Source organism: Zootoca vivipara, chromosome 9 (genome assembly GCF_965207765.1).
Source record: "Zootoca vivipara chromosome 9, rZooViv2.hap1.1, whole genome shotgun sequence".
NCBI classification, from domain to species: Eukaryota; Metazoa; Chordata; class Lepidosauria; order Squamata; family Lacertidae; genus Zootoca; species Zootoca vivipara.
This window is the reverse complement of record NC_142592.1, coordinates 68,137,591-68,159,273: the sequence shown is the minus strand read 5'-3', so window position 1 is coordinate 68,159,273 and position 21,683 is coordinate 68,137,591. Positions and strand designations below refer to the sequence as shown.

General features: G+C 48.8%; 1 protein-coding gene across 2 annotated transcripts in view; it reads right to left on the bottom strand.

The window, feature by feature from the left end:
• TNPO3 (transportin 3) overlaps nucleotides 1-20,229 on the bottom strand; it is a 34,188-nt gene extending 13,959 nt beyond the window's left edge. Inside the window, exons 1-10 of one of the 2 annotated variants that reach the window (XM_060279261.2) lie at nucleotides 19,653-20,229; nucleotides 10,049-10,249; nucleotides 8,887-8,960; nucleotides 7,099-7,255; nucleotides 5,194-5,337; nucleotides 4,060-4,235; nucleotides 2,870-3,008; nucleotides 2,128-2,274; nucleotides 1,893-2,000; nucleotides 252-343 (exon numbers count right to left, since the gene is read on the bottom strand). In XM_060279261.2, the coding sequence (XP_060135244.2) occupies nucleotides 252-343; nucleotides 1,893-2,000; nucleotides 2,128-2,274; nucleotides 2,870-3,008; nucleotides 4,060-4,235; nucleotides 5,194-5,337; nucleotides 7,099-7,255; nucleotides 8,887-8,960; nucleotides 10,049-10,249; nucleotides 19,653-19,859 (1,445 nt within the window). In that variant the 5' untranslated portion in view covers nucleotides 19,860-20,229. The remainder of the gene's footprint in view (nucleotides 1-251; nucleotides 344-1,892; nucleotides 2,001-2,127; nucleotides 2,275-2,869; nucleotides 3,009-4,059; nucleotides 4,236-5,193; nucleotides 5,338-7,098; nucleotides 7,256-8,886; nucleotides 8,961-10,048; nucleotides 10,250-19,652) is intronic. The other variant, XM_060279260.2, reaches the window with a different exon arrangement.
• Nucleotides 20,230-21,683: the final 1,454 nt, after the last annotated feature.

The following is a 21,683-nucleotide window of genomic DNA, read 5'->3' as shown; positions in this document are numbered from 1 at the left end:
CTGCAAGCAGCTAGTCCATAACGGGGGCCTGAGCGGAGAGCCTCGCTTTCGCAAAGTGGGCAGAAAGTGACTGCAGAAAGAAAAAGGTTTCCTGTTTCTAGCCCTCGCTGCGGAGAGTGCAGTGAATAGATCATGGCACGAGTTTGACCCAAAGGCCACTGGCTGGTGACTAGGATACACACACAAAGGCAAAAAGGAATTCAAGGTCCGTGGCCCACCCCCTCCCCCATGACAGTGCTGGTGATACTCACTGGTCAACGCTCTTGGCTATCGAGGCCATGATGAAGAGGACGGCTTCCGTCACCTCCCACGGAGGGTTGCCCTCTTTCAGGGTAGCATACAGCTGCAAAAGAAGAAAAAATACAAGAATTAAGTATTCAGTGATCACTGCAGATGGTGACAGCAGTCACGAAATTGAAAGACGCCTGCTTCTTGGGAGAAAAGCAATGACAAACCTAGACAGCATCTTAAAAAGCAGAGATATCACCTTGCCGACAAAGGTCCGTATAGTTAAAGCTATGGTTTTCCCAGTAGTGATGTATGGAAGTGAGAGCTGGACCATAAAGAAGGCTGATCGCCGAAGAATGGATGCTTTTGAATTATGGTGCTGGAGGAGACTCTTGAGAGTCCCATGGACTGCAAGAAGATCAAACCTATCCATTCTGATGGAAATCAGCCCTGAGTGCTCACTGGAAGGACAGATCGTGAAGCTGAGGCTCCAATACTTTGGCCACTTCATGAGAAGAGAAGACTCCCTGGAAAAGACCCTGATGTTGGGAAAGATGGAGGGCACTAGGAGAAGGGGACGACAGAGGACAAGATGGTTGGACAGTGTTCTCGAAGCTACAAACATGAGTTTGACCAAAATGCGGGAGGCAGTGGAAGACAGGAGTGCCTGGCGTGCTATGGTCCATGGGGTCACAAAGAGTCGGACACGACTAAACGACTAAACAACAACAACAACAACAAGTATTCAGGGACACGAGCCTTTTCATGGATGAACCCTAACCATAAAGTCACTGTTAGGACGGACTTTCCGGCCAGTTCGAAAGAGGAGCAGATTGAAGGTTTTGGAGCTCAAGGGCAGCGAGGAATTAATGTAGTCAAAGTGGGTGTATGACTGGGGAAAACAGAAGGGGGTGAATGGCTTCTAAGAGGGCCCCAGGGACCAACAAAGGGCATGCCAGTGAAAGTGGGTTGTACTTTGTAAAAAAAATATTTAGCAAGATGTATGTGCTGTTCAATTAAAATAATCTCCTTTAACCAGTGGTTCCCAAACCTTTTATCTCATGGATCGCTTGGAAATCACTAACTGTCTTGGCAAACCACTTAATAATTTTTCTGCCGTTGTAGCAATTGTAATGAGCTGCGCCAGATGTTGTATGGTTTTGTATTTTTACAGACACACTGTGAACCCCTGAACGAAGCTCGCAGACCACTGGTGGTCTGCAGATTTGGGGAACCGCAGCTCAAAGAAATTTACATAAAACGCTATAAAGCAGTCACAGAAAATAGCAATAAAGGCAGACTTGGAAAAGAGCGGAAATCATTAAAATTATGAAATAAATCACGTTGGGTCGGATTCCACTACAGAGTTGCATTAGCAGAAGTCAGCAAAAGGACTCCTGTTCCCCCCCCCAAAAAAAAATCTGCTTTGGAGGACTGGGAGAACCCCGCAGATCAGCGCCCATGAAACAATCACCTTAGTGCTACGTTGAATTCCACCCTTTAAAAATAAATAACAAACTATACAAAGGCAGGAATTAACGTGCGGACACGCACTGGGAAGCGAAGCCCCTTCAACTCTTCCAGCCAAACCACCCTCAAAAGCCAGAAGGAGACGCCGGTGGCGTTTCGGGTAGCCCCACAAGACCAACCTGTTCCCCTCTCACCTGGGCAAAACACTCCACAGAGCCAACCAGGAAGATCAAGTCCTTCACGAGGTCTGATACTCTCATCCGGAACTCTCCAAAGTCGTCCGTCTCCTCGGGAATTCCTTCCTGGCAGAGGAAAACAAAGGAGGGAAGAGGGAGGGAGCGTAAATAACTACCAGCGCTCCCTTCCTGCGGGCCAAGTGCAAAGGAGGCGCAGGGGTGTTTGGGGACCAGGAAGGAGAGGCGGACTTACGTGGTCCGGATCAAGCTGGCAGTGCCGAGCCAGGGCGTGAAGGAGCCTCTGGATGTAGGCTTTGAAGATGCTGTGGATGACGATGTCCTCCGTCTTGTACAGGTGTTCCCCCAGCCGATACCAGAAGTTAAAGGAAATCTCCACCACCTGTAGTTGGCAAGAGACCCATTTATTTATTATTTATTTCCTAGCATTAAAAAAAAAACATTTTCTTTATATTTATCATCATCAACATCAACATCATACCCCAGCCACTCTGGGCAGCTCAAAGCATGTATAAAAACAAAGTAAAATATCAAACATTAAAAACTTCCTGATGCAGAGCTGCCTTCAGATGTCTTCTAAAAGTTATGTGGTTCTTTATCTCCTTGACATCTGAAGGTGCCACCACCGAGAAGGCCCTCTTGCCTGGTTCCCTGTAACTTCGCTTCTTGCAGTGAGGGAGCCACCAGAAGGCCGTCGGAGCCAGACCTCATTCGTTTGTTTGTTTTAGTACGTAAGAAGGTGTATTAAATGTTCCCAATAAAGCAAACGTAGAATGGGACGTCTAGAACTAAATATATGGGAACAGATTTCCATACTAAAATCAGAAGACCCTTTTAAACTGTTCCTCCCTCTCTGTGTGCACAACACAACATCACCCAGCACCCTCCCGTTGCCTGAATGAGTGGCCCACCCTGCGGGTGCCTCCACCATGCCAACAACCCGGAAACTGAAGGGGCAGGAGGGGAGGCCTTCCTACCTCATACTGCGGGTGACCCGCGCATATCAAGAGCAGTTCTATTGTCCGCAGGTCCCCCAGACCTTGGCCTGGGGTGCAAACAATCTTATCCAGAAAGGTCTCGCAGAGTTCCGTGAAGATCCGGCAGTAATTGAGAACTCTGAAAGGGGGGAAATTAGAGGTAAGCAGTGCTCCAAGTCAGCAAGCCACAGCCTTTGCCATGGAAATGCCCATCTCGGGCAGGCAGGCAGGGCAACAGGACATCATTCATTGCCCCCCCCCATTTACCACTGTCTCCTGCTCCCACATCTGTGCTGGCTGCCACAGCCCCCCCCCCATGGGAACGGGAACAAGCTCTGCGTGCAAGTCTTTGGCAACACCAATTTAGAAAAAAGGCGGGTAAGAGGTGCCACGTTAGAAGTTTATAAACTTAAGCATGGCACAGAGGAAGTGGGTAGAGAAAAGGTTTTTTCCCCTCTCTCCTAATTCAGGACAGATAAACAGAAGCAGTTCTTCACACAGCACATAGTTACAGCGTGAGAGTGTTAAATATCTAGACAGACACTGGTTTTAAAAATAGGCAGAGCTAGGGATGGGAAGGCCTGGGGGGGTGGAAAAGGGGGGGCAGGTTTTTTCTGTTTGTTTTTTTTCAAGCGGCTCTGGGGGAAAATCCGTGTGTCCCATCCCTGCATATTTCCGTTTTTTTCCCCAGGCCTTCCCATCTCTAGCCGGAGCGTACATTTCTTAACAGGAATGGGCTCCTGCAGAGGCAGAGTGCCCCTTCCAGGGTGGGAATTATTGCTTGAAACTTTACTCAGGATCCTAGGACACACACAGCTAGTTCAACATGCCCGGGGGGGGGGGATTTGGGCTTGCGAAAATAAATAAGGATTGAAAGGCCTTTTTTTAAAAAAACTGCCCCATGTGAATTAGCTAAGGGCAATGTACAAATTAAAACCGCAGCCCACTTTTGAAAGAGAACTTTCGGAAGCAGGCAGCGGAGAGGACAGAGCAGCTGTACTGTTCGAAGTCCCAAATCCAAATGAGAGCACTTCTTTGGGTTGCTAAAACCATATTGTGTCTGTTCAAAACACAAGACAACTTGAAAACTGGAAGCAGAAATCCAGCACAGATGTGCCTTCGATCTTTCCTCTCCTGAACCTGCCGTGCACAGACCACGCTCCCCGTAAATAGTTACTCCGGAAACTCACTTGTCCAAATCCTCGCGAGCCACAGCCATGTGGTAGGCAGCCTCAAGCGTCAGGACCCCCTGGAAGAGCTGCAGGGCCAGGGGAAGGTTGGTCTCCACGTTCTCAATGGCGTAGAGCGCAGAACAGACGCAGTCGGAGGCAGCTTCATGCAGGTTCGTTGACGTCTTGTCCTGTTGCTGAAAGGCACCAGAGCGGGGGAATTGAGCTTAATCCTCCGCTGCAGGGATCTCGTCCAGGCTGTGCCCACCACCCCACCCCAGCACAAACACAAGACGGGTCTCGGTTATGCACACTTTCCTTCCACGAGGACTTCTGTGTAACATCTGCGTAGCCTACGAGCAGATATACGGAACACAGAAATGACCCAAGACCACCTGCTCAAACAGGGAGTGTGAGGTCCAGAAAGCAACAATGCTAAAAGGGTAAAGGGCAGCATCAGAAGACAACGAAGGAACAAGTAAAGCGAGGCAAATGTGGTCCAGCATACAGAGGGTGGAAGACGCAAGTCTTGGGGGGGGGGGGAAGGAAAAGGACTGAAGTGATAGAACTCTTTCAAAAACAGCCTTCAGCAATGTCCATCAGCCCCAGCCAGCACGGTTCTTTACTACAAAAGCACCCCCACCTTTGAAGGAGATTCCCCCACGACCCCCACTTCTGCATCAAATGGGCAGAGACAGTGGGCTGCTAGAGGAGGAAGAGGAAGAGCGTTGCTTTTTGCAGTAGACGTGGTTTGACTGCAGAAAGCACTGCAAGCTCTTTTCTGCAGCACTAATGCTCTGGTGGGCAGGCGGCCCCCACGTCCCAGTAGAAGGGGGGGAACTAGACAGCCTTTGGGTTCTTTCTAGCTCTTTGATTCCACTGCAGAGGGAGCCCCCTCCTGTTCTGTGAACACGCAGTAAGCTGCAGGCAGGCACAGAAACAGAGAAAGAGGGGACTATGCACACATCTGGACATTTCAGTAGCTGATTGTATCCTAGCATAAGCTCTCCCTTCAAGAGCTGCCCAAATGAGGCCTTTGCAGCAACCATGGCTGCACTTAAGTGCCTCCCCAATGCCATTGTTCCCCGACAGAAGCTGCCCGGCCACTGAGCCAGGCTGCCCTCTGCAAGCGACAAGGGACCCCAGAAAACTCACCAGAACTTCAAAGAGCAGCGACAGCAACTTGCTGTTGGCCATGAAGGTGCTGTCGAGGACGCCCAGGTTGAACCAGCTGCCCAGGCAGCGGAAGATCTTAATGAGCATCTTCTCGTCATTGCCCGCCTTCTCCACGCAGGTCATCTGCAGGGAAGAAAAAGAAATTGGGAGAGGGAGGCTAGGGAGACCTCGCAGCGGTGCTGATGGGGGGGGGCTCAGCACATCCCCAACGATGCAATCTGCGCATGTGTGTGTCTGCAATCCGCAGCTCACATGCAGGTGCCCTCCAGCTGTTTTGCAGTATGGCAAGCTGTGCTGGCTGATGGCAGCTGGACTCCAAAACGGGCCATGCATCATAGAGGGCTGCTCTTTGCCAGCACTGCCCCTCCCTGGGCAGCCTTCCGAGAAGAGGGGGGGGGGTCCCTGAATTCTGTCTAATGTAACAACTCTCAAGGTTGCCAGGCCCTATTTCAGGGACAGTAGAGAAAGAGAAGCAACCAAGGCCTGAAGTGGCTGCAGTGCCCCCTGGGATTCAGAGGGAACCAGGGAATGCAGGAAGGACCCAAACAGGAAGTGCATCGTGCCAGGAGACACGTCAGTCAGTGGGCAAGTTATTCCAGCTTACCCCGAGTGACTCAAAAGTGGAGCCTCAGCAAAATCAGGCAGACAGAGACCATGCTGGTCTCAGCAGCTTTGCTGTCTTAGTCAAACACTGAGCCTGGATCACTGCAGGGCGCCAGGGGAAGGGGGGAGAGAAATCCCTCCATTTTAAACTGGGGGAGGGCTGTCCAGCGAGTTTCTTGGCACATCCTGTCCTCGTCCCATTTCTCCTCAAAGCTCATCTCTTTCTGAGAAAAGCTGCGGCTATTTCAACGTGGGCTGAAAGCAAGTCACCTCCTTAATCGACAAGTGGAATCAACCAAAACTTTAGGGGAAGAATTAAGACAAAAGAGAAAAGCTGCAGCGTCCAAGTTAATTGACTGGGCAATGTTTAGTTAATTGGCCTGGAGAGTGGCATCCAGGCTGCAATTCCCCAGGATATTCTAGCACCCCAAAAAATAAGAGGGGGGGGGTAAACTTGGCCAATGTGCTGGCTCTGGCTGGGAGATCAAAAAGCAATGGTCATGGCAGTTAGGGGTTGTAGGAAAAGCTACAGAGCGTAACAGACAACTTAAGAGGGGTTAAATCTAAAACATCACTTTCAGTCAATTGGTCTCCGCTTCTGGAGTTTCTTTTGAGACAACAGGGAGCAATGCTCCCCCCCAGATCTCCACCACCCATTGTGGACAGGCATTACAACCTGAACAGTTTTGGTTCTTAGTTTAAAATCTATAAATCTATAAATTCAATGGCTTTACATATTGCTGCCTGTTTGGATTTTGTCCTTTTTCTGTGCACCCACTAGCACCACTGGAGCGAGGTTCATAGCTAAGTTATGTCTTACATGTCTGGACTCTTCTTGTTTGGCAGTTTTTTATGCACAGATTGGATATACCCGTCGTGAATGCTTTAGTTGAGATTCCTGCATTGCAGGGGGTTGGCCTACATGACCCTTGGGGGGATTCCTTCCAACTCTACAATTCTATGTAATTTTTGCTAAGCTAAAAAAAAATCTCAATAAATTGAAAAAAGAAAGCAATACCCCCCCCTCCCCAATTCCTTTGCAGGCAGCCTATGAGTTATCAGGCCCTAGACACAGACACACACCTCAGGAGCATGCAACTTCAAGTTCACAGTTGTCCAGGGAAGTAGACTAGGCTGAGATAGATTGGTAGGCCCCAGGTTGCCCACTGAACTCCAGGGCTAAGTGGGGATTTGAACCCAGACCTTCCCACCTCCATGTCGAGTACTCTAACCACTCCACCCAACCAGCTCCCAGGGTCTTCCCCTTTCCTGGCTGCTTACCAGCAGAGAGACCACCGTGCTGGAGTAGTAAGCCAAGTCTTCGATGATCTCAGTGCGGCGGTTGGCTCCGATGCGCAGGGACCGGCTGTGGACCTCCTCTGGCAGCACAGTCAGGATCTCCAGTAGGAAGGGCAGTGAGGTCACATCATTGTTGTACCTGGGGTTCCAGGGCGAGGGAGGAGGGAGGAGGGGAGTTGGGGCCAGGGAAGGGAAGAGAAACATGAGACGGCAATGAAAGGGGACTGCTGCTAGGGGTGCCCCCCAGCCAACCAGCAATCAGGGCTCCCGATTGCAGAGGGTGGCTGTCCTAGCTGGGCAAAAGAGCCTGGGCGATTGCCTAAGAACTACTAATGCTATGCGGGTTTGGACTTGATCAGTCCCTCAGTTAAGCAATCCTGGAAGTCCCATGCAGGAGCAGGAAGAAACATGATAAATATATTTTCGTGCTTTTTTTAAAAAAAAACCACAAATTTGCACCCCTACCTCTGTGGCAAGTAACAAGAGTTGCAGTTGTCTAGGTTCCCACCCACCCACCCTTAATCTATCTGGCTTTACGGTTTTGCCTTCCAAGGAAATTAAGAATACTGCTTCTCGGCTCTGAAAGAATTTGGACTGTTTATCGCAGCTGTAACCTATATTCTCATTCGGTCAAGCCAGTTCTGCATAGACAACAGGCTGGCTTAAGAATATGGTTTAAGAGTGAGTGAAGATGTTGAAAAGGAAGTCAGAAATACTGCTGCATGTACAATGCTATATTTAGAGCCTGATTCAAAGCCGGTTGAGGCCTTTAAAGCCCTACGCAGTTTGGGTCCAGTCTGCCTATTAGCACAGGAACCTGCCCTTGGTCCATCTAGCTCAGTGCTGTCTACACTGACAGGCAGCAACTCTTTAGGATTCCAGGGTGGGTTCTCTCCCAGCCCTACCCAGAGATGCCATTGGGGACTTAAGCTGGGCATGCAAGGCGGATGCTCTGCCACTGAGCTACGGTCCTTCCTTCCCCAAATTAAGATTACGATCTTCTAGCTGGCCTGTGATTAGTGTCCCATCTTTATCACCATCAGTGGTACCCAGGGTGCCAGCTTGCATAAAATATTGGGGGGGGAGCAAGCCCTGCCCCACATCCCACATAAACAATCAACAGCACGGCGCACACACACCATATGAATGGCAATCCCCATCAACACAGGGGAGGGCCCTCAAATATTTTATTGGGGGCCAAAGGGACCTCAGCCCCTAGGAGTTGGCTCATATACTGGTACGCTTAATGAGTATGTGGGGCAGAACCTTGTCATTGATGGTCCCTAGCCCCCGCCATTAAGATTATCATTTCGCCTCTGCCCTTCCCCACTTTGACCAAGATCACAAACACTGTTTTGTTTAAATACACCTTTGACGGCTGCCTGTTTGTGAGCAAACACTGGAGGTGCTGTCCCTAAATCAACTTTACCCTTCAGCGTTTTCTGTTAAGTTTCAGGTTGGCAGTCGGAACACAACCATGTGCATGAAAAAGCAAAGCATGAACAAACAAACAGGCAGTCCCCAGACCCACTAAACCTCTCCCACCTGTGATATGCAGCTCCCCACATGGTTGGAAGCCGTTTCCAAAGGCCCAGAAGAGCAGCCCACCCCACGAGAATCTGCATTTACACAGAAGCACCTCATCTGGGTTCCCCACTTCACACACGGGGCCATCTCATGTCATCAGCACTTTGCAAAACCATTACTGGGTATAGAAGGTTTAACTGGAGGCGGGGAGAAGAGGGAGATTTGAAAAAGAGGGCCACTTACTTTTCAACCAGCGTGTGCACACAGCCCTTCCAGGAGGCCATCTGTAGGGCGAGGTCTGCTATGGCTAACGCAAGCTGCAAGGGGAGAGAGGCAGTGGGAGAACACAAGTCAAAGGTGCCTGCTTCCAGCTGAAATATCTAGCTCCCCGCCCCAAGAAACAGTCTGCTGCAATTGCGCATGGCTTTCAGTTCATGTAAGAGCTGCCTGCTGGTTGAGTTCAGACCAAGGGGTCAATCAAGTCCAAGAACCCTGCTTGACACTAACCAGTCAGGAAGCCCCCAAGACAGACACGAAAGCTAAAGGCAGGGCCCGCTGTTGCTCCCTGGTCAACCGGACTGGTATTCAGAGGTAGACTGAGGAAGAGGCAGGCTACCTTTTGACAGTCCACTGAGCTGCCAGGGCCAATAGGTCTTAAGAGCATCAGATGAGCCTGCAGGTTCAGGCCAGTGTCCCAACCATAGCTGCCAAGTACCCCGTTTTCTCCGGGAAAACCCTGATTTTGCTTACCTTTTCCCAGTGGTCCCCCGTATCACTTCGTCTCCCGTTTTTCTCTGTTATTTTCTCCTGTCGGCGGCCATTTTTTTCCTTTCAGATTTGCCCTTCTATGGGCACCAAAAATGGCCACCGCCGGCTTCAAAAGTCGCATCTACGCATGTCCGGAAGTGCATAGACGCGACTTCCGGTGTCGGCCATTTTTGGTGCCCATAGATGGGCGGAGCGACACCGGAAGTTGCGTCGACGCACTTCCTGACATGCGTAGATGCGACTTTTGAAGCCGGCGACGGCCATTTTTGGTGCCCATAGAAGGGCAAAGCAACACCGGCAACTTCCGGTGTCACACGGCTGCCGGTCCCGGATTCTGCAGTCCGGGACTTGGAAGGTAAGGTCCCAACTAGCCCAGAATCCTGTTCTCACACTAGCTAACTAGATGCAAGCAGGACCCGAGCACAAGAGCTCTCTTCCCTCCTGTGGTTTCAGCAACTGGTATTGTGCAATTCAGCAACTGGTTTCAATGTGTGGAGGCAGCACACAAACCCAACCCAGCCAGTAACCACCGATAAAACATACCCCTCCATGAAGCCCCTTTTAGAAGCCATCCAAGCTGGTGGCTTCCTTCCGAAATGGCCACTTGCTCCCCACAAACGTGGGGTTCACTGCTCACCTGGGTGACGATGACAGGCGACATGTCTTTCAAGTTCTGGATGTGGGTGAGCAGCGAGTCCCGCAGCGAGACATGAGAGTCTGTCGGGAGCTCGTAGAACGAGGTCTGGATCTTCATCTTCATGGTTTGAGCGGCAAAGTAGCACGATTCCACATCCTGCCGGATCTGCAGCAACTGATCCGAGATCTCCCAGGCGTGGACCTTGGGGCGGGACAAAGGGGGAATGGTGCCATCAGGGCAGAAAAGCTAGGTGGTGGGTGTGCGTGTGTGTTTATCAGCAGCTTCAAACTCCAAAGAACCTATTTCATAGACCAGTTGCAAAAGACGGTCAGCAAAAGGAGTTCCCTGGTCTCTTGAAAGACCCTAAAAACTTGTATTCTTTTAGTTATTATTATTCAGCTATTAGATTTTTAGTTATTATCCCAGTAGGTGTCCCAGATTGGAAGTGAATGGCATGGGGGAGACAAGGAAGTACTGGAGATGTAAATGACTGCCGTGTTTCTCCTAAAATAAGCCATACCCCAAAAATAAGCCATAGTGATAGGCAGTTCCATACTTAATAAAAAAAATAAGACATCCCCTGAAAATTAGCCGCCGTGGTTTTTTTTTGAGGAAAAATAAATATAAGACAGTGTCTTATTTTTGGAGAAACGCGGTATCTGACTTTGAAAAACTGGATTGATTCCATCCAGTTTGCTGAATTAATTAAAGTTTTAATGGGATTTTGAATAAACATGCAATTAACTGTTACTGTTTTCACTGTGTTATTAATGTCCTTAGTGGGCTGCGTAAACCACTATTCTGAATTATGCTTTTTATTGGTCGGGGTGGGCTGCAGATGAGTTTATGGAACCAACCAAGGGAGCAGGGCCCCCAAAATGTTTGGGAATCCCTGACCTACAGCAAGCTGTCAGATAGGGCGCAAGTCTATCCAGTAGCAAGTCTGTTTGAGGCCACTAAAGGGGCAGCATCAACTCTCCTGGGTCCGAACCTGAACAACAGGCTACAAAGGCCTCATGCACAAGCGCCTACTCTGTGTCGTCGCCATCGTCCCATTCCCCCCGCTCCTTGGGTAGACGGATTTGTCTCCCACCCTTGGCTCTCCTTGGCATGCTTGGGCTGGCGACTTGGCTGCCCCAGACCTTGATCTCTCCTCCTCACCCTGGACTGCAGGGCTTTGGGGTTCCAGATCTGTGTGCAACCAACTCTCTGACCACCATAACCATCCAGCTCTGGCCCCTATTCTGCCAGGGACCTGTGCGGCTCTCATACACATGCTTTCCTTCTCCTCCTAGGAATTCCCTAAAACTCTTGTAAGACCGTTGGTCATTTGTGGCCCTGTGGGGACAGCTCTCCCCTCCCTCCCTGGGATGGAGTGCAGAATGAGTTGCTTTTCTCCCTTTAAAGCAAAGAGAAAACAACCGTGACACAGCCTTCAACACCCACTCTCTTTTCCGGGGCAAGGTTGTTGCACTCAGACTGCTATCCTTCCAGTCCCAGGCAGGATGTTACACCACCGTCCTCAAGAAAAAGGGAAGGAGTAGATGTAGAAAAATGAATAGATCCAAGGGGCTGGCACGCACACACACCATGGCTGTACAACATATAAAACTATAATTGACAGATCTGTTCCCTTTTAATGGTACCATGTAGTTACAGCTATGGTTTTCCCAGTAGTGATGTATGAAAGTGAGAGCTGGACCACAAAGAAGGCTGATCGCCGAAGAATGGATGCTTTTGAATTATGGTGCTGGAGGAGACTCTTGAGAGTCCCATGGACTGCAAGAAGTTCAAACCTATCCATTCTGAAGGAAATCAGCCCCGAGTGCTCACTAGAAGGACAGATCGTGAAGCTGAGGCTCCAATACTTTGGCCACTTCATGAGAAGAGAAGACTCCCTGGAAAAGACCCTGATGTTGGGAAAGATGGAGGGCACTAGGAGAAGGGGACGACAGAGGACGAGATGGTTGGACAGTGTTCTCAAAGCTACGAACATGAGTCTGACCAAATTGCGGGAGGCAGTGCAAGACAGGAGTGCCTGGCGTGCTCTGGTCCATGGGGTCACGAAGAGTCGGACACGACTAAACGATTAGACGACAACAACAGCAGCAGCAGCAAAAAAGGGGGAGGGAATGAAAGCAGTCACTTTAGCCTCCAGCAGGAATCATATAAAGTTGCAAGCATCACTGAGTGGCACAGGAACTCAGGGGAAGCCGATGTGGACTCCAGTTCTTATCAGCCCCAGCCAGCAAGGCAAATGGTCACAGAATCATAGAGCTGAAAGCAGCAGGGTAGATTTGATTTAAATCAAATCGGTCTAAATCACGATTCAAATCACCAGTCAGTTAGACTTGGTTTAAATAATTGTTTTTTACAGAAAGACTCATTCTTGCTGGTATAATCTTAATATTTGCAACCAGATGAAGGTTTCATTTTTGGAATAATAAATTTTCAGAGCGGTTTTTACAGTTATATCCAAACTTACTGATCTGGTTATACTGCTAGAAATACACAGACCAATAATTATGAAATTATTGTCAGGTTTAATAAGTTAACTGTTTATATTTGGACAAAACAAAATAAAAAAATCCTTCCAGTAGCACCTTAGAGACCAACGAAGTTTGTCATAGGTATGAGGTTTCGTGTGCATGCACACTTCTTCAGATACGAAAGCTCATACCTATGACAAACTTCATTGGTCTCTAAGGTGCTACTGGAAGGATTTTTTTATTTTGTTTTGACTGTGTCAGACCAACACGGCTACCTACCTATATTTGGACAGTTTTTCTGCTGTACTTTATTGGAAGGTGAAAAATAACTACTTCCTTAATAACTATTTATTTAACTAAAACAATAACATTATAGCATATGTATCCAGGTTTGTTAACTGATGTGGTTAAACAATTTTTTTAAAAAACCCTCAAACTGAGTTTTAGCACACATGGAAAACTTAAAACAAATCCTTATTTCCTGATGAATAGCCTTTGGACTATAATGTAACTTAAATAGAAAACTACCTTTAGAAAGATTTTTTTTCTCCAAAAGCATATTATTTTAAAATTTTGATTTAAATTTTTTAAAAATCCAATTTAAATTTTAAAAATTTGATTATTGTTTAAATCAAATGATTTTTATCCACCCTGTTGAAAGGGACCCAAGGGTCATCTAGTCAAACCCCTGCAAAGCAGGAATATGCAGGTGGCCCACACAAGGAATGAATCTGAAACCTTGGCATTATCAGCACCACTCTCTAAGCAACTGATGAGCTTTGCAGTCTATCAGCGTCCAGAGGGCACCACTTTGGGTTACCCACCGACGATCTTTTGAAAACGGGCTGTAAAAACGGCTCCTGGGAGGATCTGAAATGCCCAAACAGACAACAGGAGAGAAAGAACTGGGCTTTTTTTAAAAAAAATAATAATATGTATTGCTGCTGCCTTGGGAAGGTTTTGTAGAAATCACCACGGCACGTTTATTTTGCAAGTTTGAAGAAGCTATTTGGAGGATTGGGCTGAAATATTGATGAGTTTTCAGACAAGGAGACCTTGCACTAGAAACCCAATTTCCAAAGCGATTGTTAACTGTTTTTTTTTGGGGGGGGTAGATTGCATTTATATTATTATTATTATTATTATTATTATTATTATTATTATTATTATTATTATTATTATTACCACAATTCTATTTAGATTCCTGAAAGCAACCTTCCGCACTCTTCTGTGTTTGGCTGAAAGACTGAGATTTGGGGTATCCCCATCAGTTGTGGGGATTGCTGCCCACCTGCTTCCTGGGGAGGTCACAAGACCGCTCAAAGCTGCCCCCAGGTCACAGTCTTGGTTGGGGCAAAGAACATAACTCGCTTCTCTTTCATGGGTTTGGAGATTTAGAAGCCTTTCTAAAAAAATTTGTTTCTCCCCAAGCACTGTTCTCCTCACCACTCTCTTATTTTCAGACATTTCTCTCCGTCCCCACCTAACCCTTCCTCAACACGGGGAATAATGAGAACAAGGCCTTCCAAAAGAACAAGTCAAGAATCTTTCTCAGAGCTAGGGATCCACTCTGCAATATATGCAGCACCTGTCGTGAGAAGAGCAGCTCTGAGCATGTGCAAAGTTCCCCCCTCAACACTAAGGGGCTGCAACTGGCAGCCAAATACTGGAGGGGGGGCCTCCCACATCAGGTGACTCCCAGGTAAGGCCCGAACACTGCCTGGGTCACCACTGCAAACATCCCCTCTCTTCGCTGGGAAGTCTGGGTCTCAACCGCTCCCCTCCCAGCTACCTCTTAAATACTGCAAAACCCTTTGCACCTCCTGCCTATATGCTCTAGTCAAGAATGAAACAAGATCGCAGTGCACAACCCTCTCAACAGATCAGGAGTAATAAAAAATATATTGAAAGGCTTGAATGGAACTCAGTCTTGGGAACAGGGTGGAATGTCCTCCTTCTGCGGCGCCTCCTGACTTGCTCCTGTGCAAGTCCGAAATGCTGCGGAAAATGCATTAATCTGGAGGCTGCGAGCGGGCTTGGCTTTGTCCCGAAAGCCACCCAGCAGGCAAATGCGTAAAAGAGCCCAAGGCGACGCTTGAAAGTGAATACAGCAGAGGAGAACCAAGGGAAGAGAGTTCTCCACAGGCAAGTCGAAAGAGTATCTCGTTTCCCTGAAAGTGGAAACGGGATCCTTCAAGTAGGTCGGCGCCTCTGCAAACCCTCCTGCTCACACCAGCAATCAAAGAGAGGACCTGTCCTCTAACCAAGTGCAATGGGGCCTAGATGGGACCACAAAAAAGGGAAATCAGGTATTTCCTATGGAAGAAGTAGTTCGGGAGACAGCACGCCTAGAAAGATTTGGGCTTGGAGGCCAGGAATTGGACGTCAACAAGGAAGACTCTCATGGAGATGACAAGAAGACCATCTCCCGGCCACAGTGCCAATGTGGAGGGCCAACCACACCTCAGCTGCCTACTAGGACAGACCCTTTAACGCAGCACTCTTCTGATTCAGCCAAATGGGAAACATCACGGGCAAACCCACACAAATGACTCTGCTGCATCCACATGGTCACAATGCCCAGAGTCGATTGTGAAAGTTGCAACCCCAAACATTTGGAGAGCACCAAGCTAAGGAAGACTTGATTTAGATCGCTAGTAAGTACCACAGGACAGGGTTTCATGCGATCAAAGAGCGGCTATAAAGTTCTTTGCACAGCCGAACTGGGACAGAATCGAACAAAGAGCAAAATACCGGCATGCAGAACACACACAAAAAAGGCTTGACGTGCCAGAGTCAGCATTTTTGCTTAATCATCTCGCTCACAACAATTGCTCGTCTTCGGTCGTGTCTGTCCCTCTAGGTGAGAGGAAGAGAGGTGATGCCAGGCTCTCCCCCAATCCTAAGAGGACAGCTCTTACATTGGATGGCAGCAACCAATCATCAGGGGGGGGGGGAATCCAAAATAAATAAATAAGGAACCCCAAAGATTCCTGCTTTGCGGGGGGGGTTAGACTAGATGACCCTCGTGGTTCCTTCCAACACTGCAATTCTATGAGTCCCATGTTCCTCCAGGTGTCTGGGTCCTCAGCCACATAGGTCTCCAAAGGCCAGGTGCCAATGAGGTCATTGCAATTTATGCAAGCGAGATTATGTTCTCTCGCAGCGTTACGAGGGTTAAAGCGTGGGGTGGGTGGGTGGCTCTTGTATACTGCCCAAACCTACAGGGGGAAGGGATAGGATAAAAATGTATGGGAGGCAAGCTTGAAAGAAAAATTGGGTTTGTCCAAGCCCACCTGGCAAGTTTCTGGCAAAGGTAAGATTTGAACCAAAGACATTGGCTCACAGGCTATTTCATGCAGCTCCGCTGGTTAGAGCATGGTGCTAACTACGCCCCGGTCGCTGGACTGATCCCCACAGGGCCAAATTATCCTTCCAACTCTATGATTCTAAGCCACTAGGCTTATTCTCAACTCGGGAGGCATCTTTAACTTACAATCTCTAGAGAACATAGGCTGTTTGTTTCTAGTTAACTGGAGCTACCTTAAAATGTAAACCTACTACTGTATACATTTACTGGAAAATAAGCTCCACTGGATTTAATGGGAGGATTTACCAGGTAAGCACATGCACTCATATTAACACCTGTATAAAAATGACACATATGACACATATGCATTCTGGGCACGCCTGAAGCTACTTTTTTCTATTTCTCCTTTAGATACCTTAAAATGGACTCAAGCACATGCCTGTTTTTAGTAGGCAAGGATTAACTCCTCCCATCCCCTATCCTTTACTCACTTCCTTACCTACAAAAGCATGTCACAATAAATCTGTCAGTCATTAAGATACCAAAAAGCACAATTATTGCTGTATGTCGCAGCTGGACACTTTCCCTACTTGTGGGATATTTGAACAAGCCTAAATCCTCCAAAACACGTCATTCTGAAAGATAAAGAGTAGATCTGGTGTTTAAGAAGCGTACCAAGAGCCCAGTGGCACACCAGTTGTCCTCCTTGAATGACTGCGGGAGAGAAATGCAAAGGAAGAATTTTCTCAGAAGACCGGCCCGGCACGCAATATGCAGTAAAGATGGGCAGTCCTTTGTATTGGGCCCTAAAGCTACAAATCCAGAGGCAAGAGAAGCGCAAGGGGGCTGCGCCCAGAGGATTTTAAAATTACAATTCAACATGTTCTAAACACTGGCTGTTTTATTATGTAATTCTACTGTCGTTGAAGCACTTTCGGTGCTTTTACAACTGACTAGTTATTCAAGTTTATTATTTCATTTATTGATTAATTATTATTTATGAATACAGTACTGCTTATGAATTTTTACTGTGAATTGCCCTGGAATATATATTAAGAGTGTTGTTTATACGTATGTGGTGTAGTGGTTAAGAGTGTTAGGCCAGGTGAGACCAGGGTTCAAATCTCCACTCAGCCATGAATCTCACTGGGTGACCTTGGGGCCAGTCACCAACTCTAAGCCTAACATACCTCACAGGGTTGTTGTGAGGATAAAATGGGGGAAAGGAGAACTATGTACCTTGAGTTCCTTGTATGTATGTATGTATTAATAAGTAAGCAAAATAAAATAACTATCCTATAAATAAATAGCATTTTCCAGAAGTGAGCTGGGGGGGGGGGGAGAACTATAGCCCACAGGGTCAGAGAAGTTCCCAAAGTAGTCCTGCAGTAAAACTAGTTGCATACCAGAGCTTTAGCACATTCAGAATGACTGTAATCCCCAAAAGGGAGTCCACTTGTTTTGTGGAATTTCTGGTGCTCTAAAATAGTGAAAATGGGTCCATGGCAGAGGCTAGAAGACGGGTCTAACTGGGTCACACTGGCTTTGCAACTATCTTTAGACATGGGTGCGACTCCCAAGAATGCACCCAAACCTTATCAACATTTGCAGGGAGAAGTTACCCATTGCAGTGGCTTCCTCCCAGCTCCCTAGGCCGGGCAGAGAAGAGATCAGGACGAGATCAGTTGTATTCAAGCTATTAAGAAGCCAGTAACAATTCAGGCTCCTTTGGCTCCAAGCTTCTGCCTTGCATGGAATCCCTCAAATTCTCAGGCGAAACCTGTAGCTCTGGTCTCTGAAAGCAACTTACAGCTTCCCAGGGAGAAACTGCAAGACCAGAAGAGGGAGGCAAAGTACAGCTTTCCTTATCTCACACATGTTCAAAGTGAGTTTCGCAACTGGGCAAAAAGGCAGGCTCAAGGCCTGTGCTAAAGTAAAAGGGGCTGCTAGACTTTCTTCCTATACTCCATGAATGAAGCCTGGGATTCTGAGCATTCAGAGGCAAGCTTAGAGTTTCAAAGGCAGAGAACTTGCATAAGCTACAACACAAACCAGCCCATTTCAGAATAATCCAGGCATGCAAGCTTGCTGCTGCGAAGAATAAAAGGAAGTTACGTCTCCCCCTGGTGTCACAACCCAGAGCAGCGGGACAGAAACACACCATGGCAAAAATTGCAGATAAGGGAAACCATCAGGACTGAGGCCAAGAGGGACAACTTTTCCACAGCCTCAGGGATTTAAGAAGCGTACTACAACAAGGGAAATGACCGACACTCCCAAATTGATAAGATTTGCTTTTTTAATCCAAACAGCTTGTCAAATTGCGCAGGTTGCAGCAAAGTATCTCTGTTTTTTAAAGCCAGGGTGCATTTTGAGTGAAGCGTTAAGCACCATGATTCAGTTTTTTATGTTTATGGCACAGCACGAATTGACAACACACACATTTGCTTAGCTCTGCATGAATCCATGCCAAATGCTGAAGAATCTGTGGATGGTGCCAAGAGATCTGTCACAACAGTTACGTCTACAGTATCTACATCTTCAACTCCACAGAACGAGTACTGGGCTGGGATCAAGCTAAGGTGCTTCCAACACTCATTTTAAACTTTAATCCCCACCTCTTCCGCAGAGGAGGGCCATGTCTTGCACCGCAAAGTGCACAGCCAGTTAAATCTGATGCCTGGAACTTCTCTCGCGCATCAAGGAAACAGCTCTCCAGGAGGACTACGGTTACTCATCTACAGAATGAGCCTCCGGGCCTAATTCTCCAGCACCCATGCTGCGAGTAGAATGAAAAAGGGTGCTGGGTGTGGGTGGTTGTGAAGGTGGGAGCCACACCCCTTACGTAGGCAGTTGAGAGCACAAGAGAAAGGGCCTGGATCCTACCCGTTTGAGAAGCCACTGCTCAGGAACCCACCTTTGCCCGGGACACTGCAAGGCCTCAGAAGAAGCCACCTTAAAACTCATCACACGGGAACTCACCGGTATTCTGCAAAAACCCTGAGTCTAGTCATATTCCAAAGCCGCTTCCCAAACCCAAGGTCCCTTGAGGCCTGCACGCACGCACCCCATCACCCCTTCCGAGCAGCACCCTCCCAGAATCCCCCGTAGCTATTTTGCTCACCCAAATTCTGCCCAATCGTCTGGCACCCCTCCTTGCCTCTGGCTACCCAGGCACTTATGTCCCACGCCCGTCTCCTGCCCAGACCCAACAGCCCCAGCTTATCCCTCCCTCCCAGGGTCTCTCCTCCTGGTCCCCCTCGGCCCAATCCCACAGGGTCCTTCTGAACACGAGCCTGACCCCTTTGGCATCAAAGACCGTTCCCACCCCCCACCCCATCCCGTGTGCATCCGCCCCAAGCGACTTGGGGAGACCCAGTCAGACGGGCAGAGCATTATTATTATTATTATTATTATTATTATTATTATTATTATTATTATTATTATTAACTACGATTCCAGTTTCTTAGCTCCTTTCCCCGCCTGTATTATTATTATTATTATTATTATTATTATTATTATTTACTACTACGACTCCAATTTCTTAGCTCCTTTCCCCGCCTGTCTCCATGGCCCGCCTCGACCCTCTCGTGACCCTCCCCGATCCCCACCACCACCACCACGCCTGGCCCTCTGCCCCCCACGTGCGCCCTCGCCCGGGGAATCCTCCTTCCCTCCAGGGCTCCCCATGCGCCTTGGTGAGCCTGGGCCGCTCTTGCCCCTTCCCTCCCCAACCCCCTCCGGCGTTTCGCCGCCCTCCCCCCTCCCCTCCCCCCAACCCCCCCCCACTCCGCTAGCCGCTCACCGATCTCTGCAGCTCCCCGAGCCAGAGGCTGGCGCGCTCCTTGCCGCTGGGGTCCGGGTCGTGGTACAGGGCCTGCACGGCCTGGTACACCACTTGCAGGTTCGGCTTCCCGCCGCCGCCGCCCGAGCCGCCGCCGCCCGAGCCTCCGCCGCCCCCGCCCGAGCCGGGTCCCGGGCAGCCGCCGCCTCCTCCGCCACCAGGATCCATCCCTCGTCTTCCTCCTCCTCCTCCTCAGGCCTCCGAGACCATCCCCGGGAGCCCGTTACCGGGAAGGAAGAAGAAGCGGAGGCCGCTGGTGTCGCCCCGAGGACGCTCCCCCCCCTCCGCGGAAACCGCGCCCCGCGCGTGAGGGGAGAAAGTTCCAGCGCCGTCAGCGGAGGCCCCGGCAGGCGGACCAGGCGGAAAGGCCGACGTCGCCGACTCTTCTTCCCCGCGCGGCGAGCGAGGGGGTGGGGGGAATAAAAAGAGCCCCGCGGAAGGGGGGTGGGGAGAAAAAAAAACCCGAGCGGCCCAGCGAGGGAGAGAAGGCCCCGTCCTGCCCCGTCCTTTGCTGGCTCGCGGCGCTCCCGCCCGGAACCGACGGCAACCGACGACGCACTTCCGGGCGGGCGGGCGGGGGGAGCCGCCGCCAAAGGCGTCCGGGCGGCAGCACGCGCCCGCCCGGAAGTGGCCCGCCCTGTGCCGGGAGGCGGGCAAAAAAGGAAGCAGCCCTTCTCTGTGTGTCTCCTTACTAATAATGTGAGAGGGAACCACCCTTAAAAAATAAAAATATCATACTACTATTATTATTATTATTATTTATTGGGCTGTTCCTGGAACAGCTGGCTTGGCAGGCAGAAGTTCAACAGCTTACAGCGCACGTGGGTGGGGGGTGTAAGAAAAAACCCTCTTATCTGGCTTTCCTAGGAAAGCTGCGCCTGTTGGATTTCTGCCTGCCTCAAAGAGCAGCTTCGCCAGGAAATGATCGATTGTTTTGATATGTTGATCCTGCCTCTGCAGCTGTTCCTGGAACAGGTGGCTTGGCAGGCAGAAGTTGAACAGCTACAGCGCATGGTGGGGGTAAAAAACAACAACTCCCTCTTATCTGGCTTGCTGCGCCTGTTGGATTTCTGCCTGCTTGAAAGGGCAGCCTTGCCAGGAAAGGATCGTTTTTATATGTTGATGCTGCCTCTGCAGAGGCCTCTCGGTGAATAATAGCCAGTGCTGGTCTCACACCCCACTGAGGAAATGGTGTGATTTAGTAAACACCCACCCACCCTGGAAAAAAAGATAAAGTTCCTGGCAGATGAAGTTGATGGACTATGCCGAAATGGCTAAAATGACCGGAAGAGTCAGAAATCAGGAAGACCAAAGTTTTAACAAGGAAGGGGGGGAATTATAACTTACCTTAAAGACCATTGTAAAGAGTTAAAAGCGTTAGTAGGATCGGAATAGCACTTGTATTTAAAGTTGAATTCTGGACATAATGGAAGAGGTAAAGGGTTTAGATGATCATAAAAGATGCGGGAGGAAATGATAAATAATAGGACCCACAAAGGGGAGGATGGAAGCCCAGGAGATTCCTTGGAATCTTGTTTTTATTATTTATGTTTGATGGATCTCTGTAAAATTTTAATTTGAAAAACCAAACAAATTGTAAAAAAAAAAAATAGAACACGCCAACAGCCTGCTGAAGCAACAGCCTTTGATTCCCACTACAACCACAGTTTACATTTGATTTGCTACCCCCCTCCCTTGTTCCTGATGTAGATCTTCAAAGATCCATTCTTTCCTGGTCTCCCATTTTGTGGTTCACCTCAGGTGCCCAAATGCCTTGAGCAGACGTTGGCTGATCGCTGAGGTCTTCAGAGAATAACTTGAGAGCTATGCCCCTTTATGACACCTCAGATGTGGGCCTTCTTGGTGGTGGCACACATACCCTACCTGGAGCACCCTTTGGAATATGCCATTTGGGAGGTGAAACACCTCTTGAAAACACACCTTTTTATGTAGTGTTCCCCTGGATAATAAAGTTTTGCCGCCTTGTTCTGT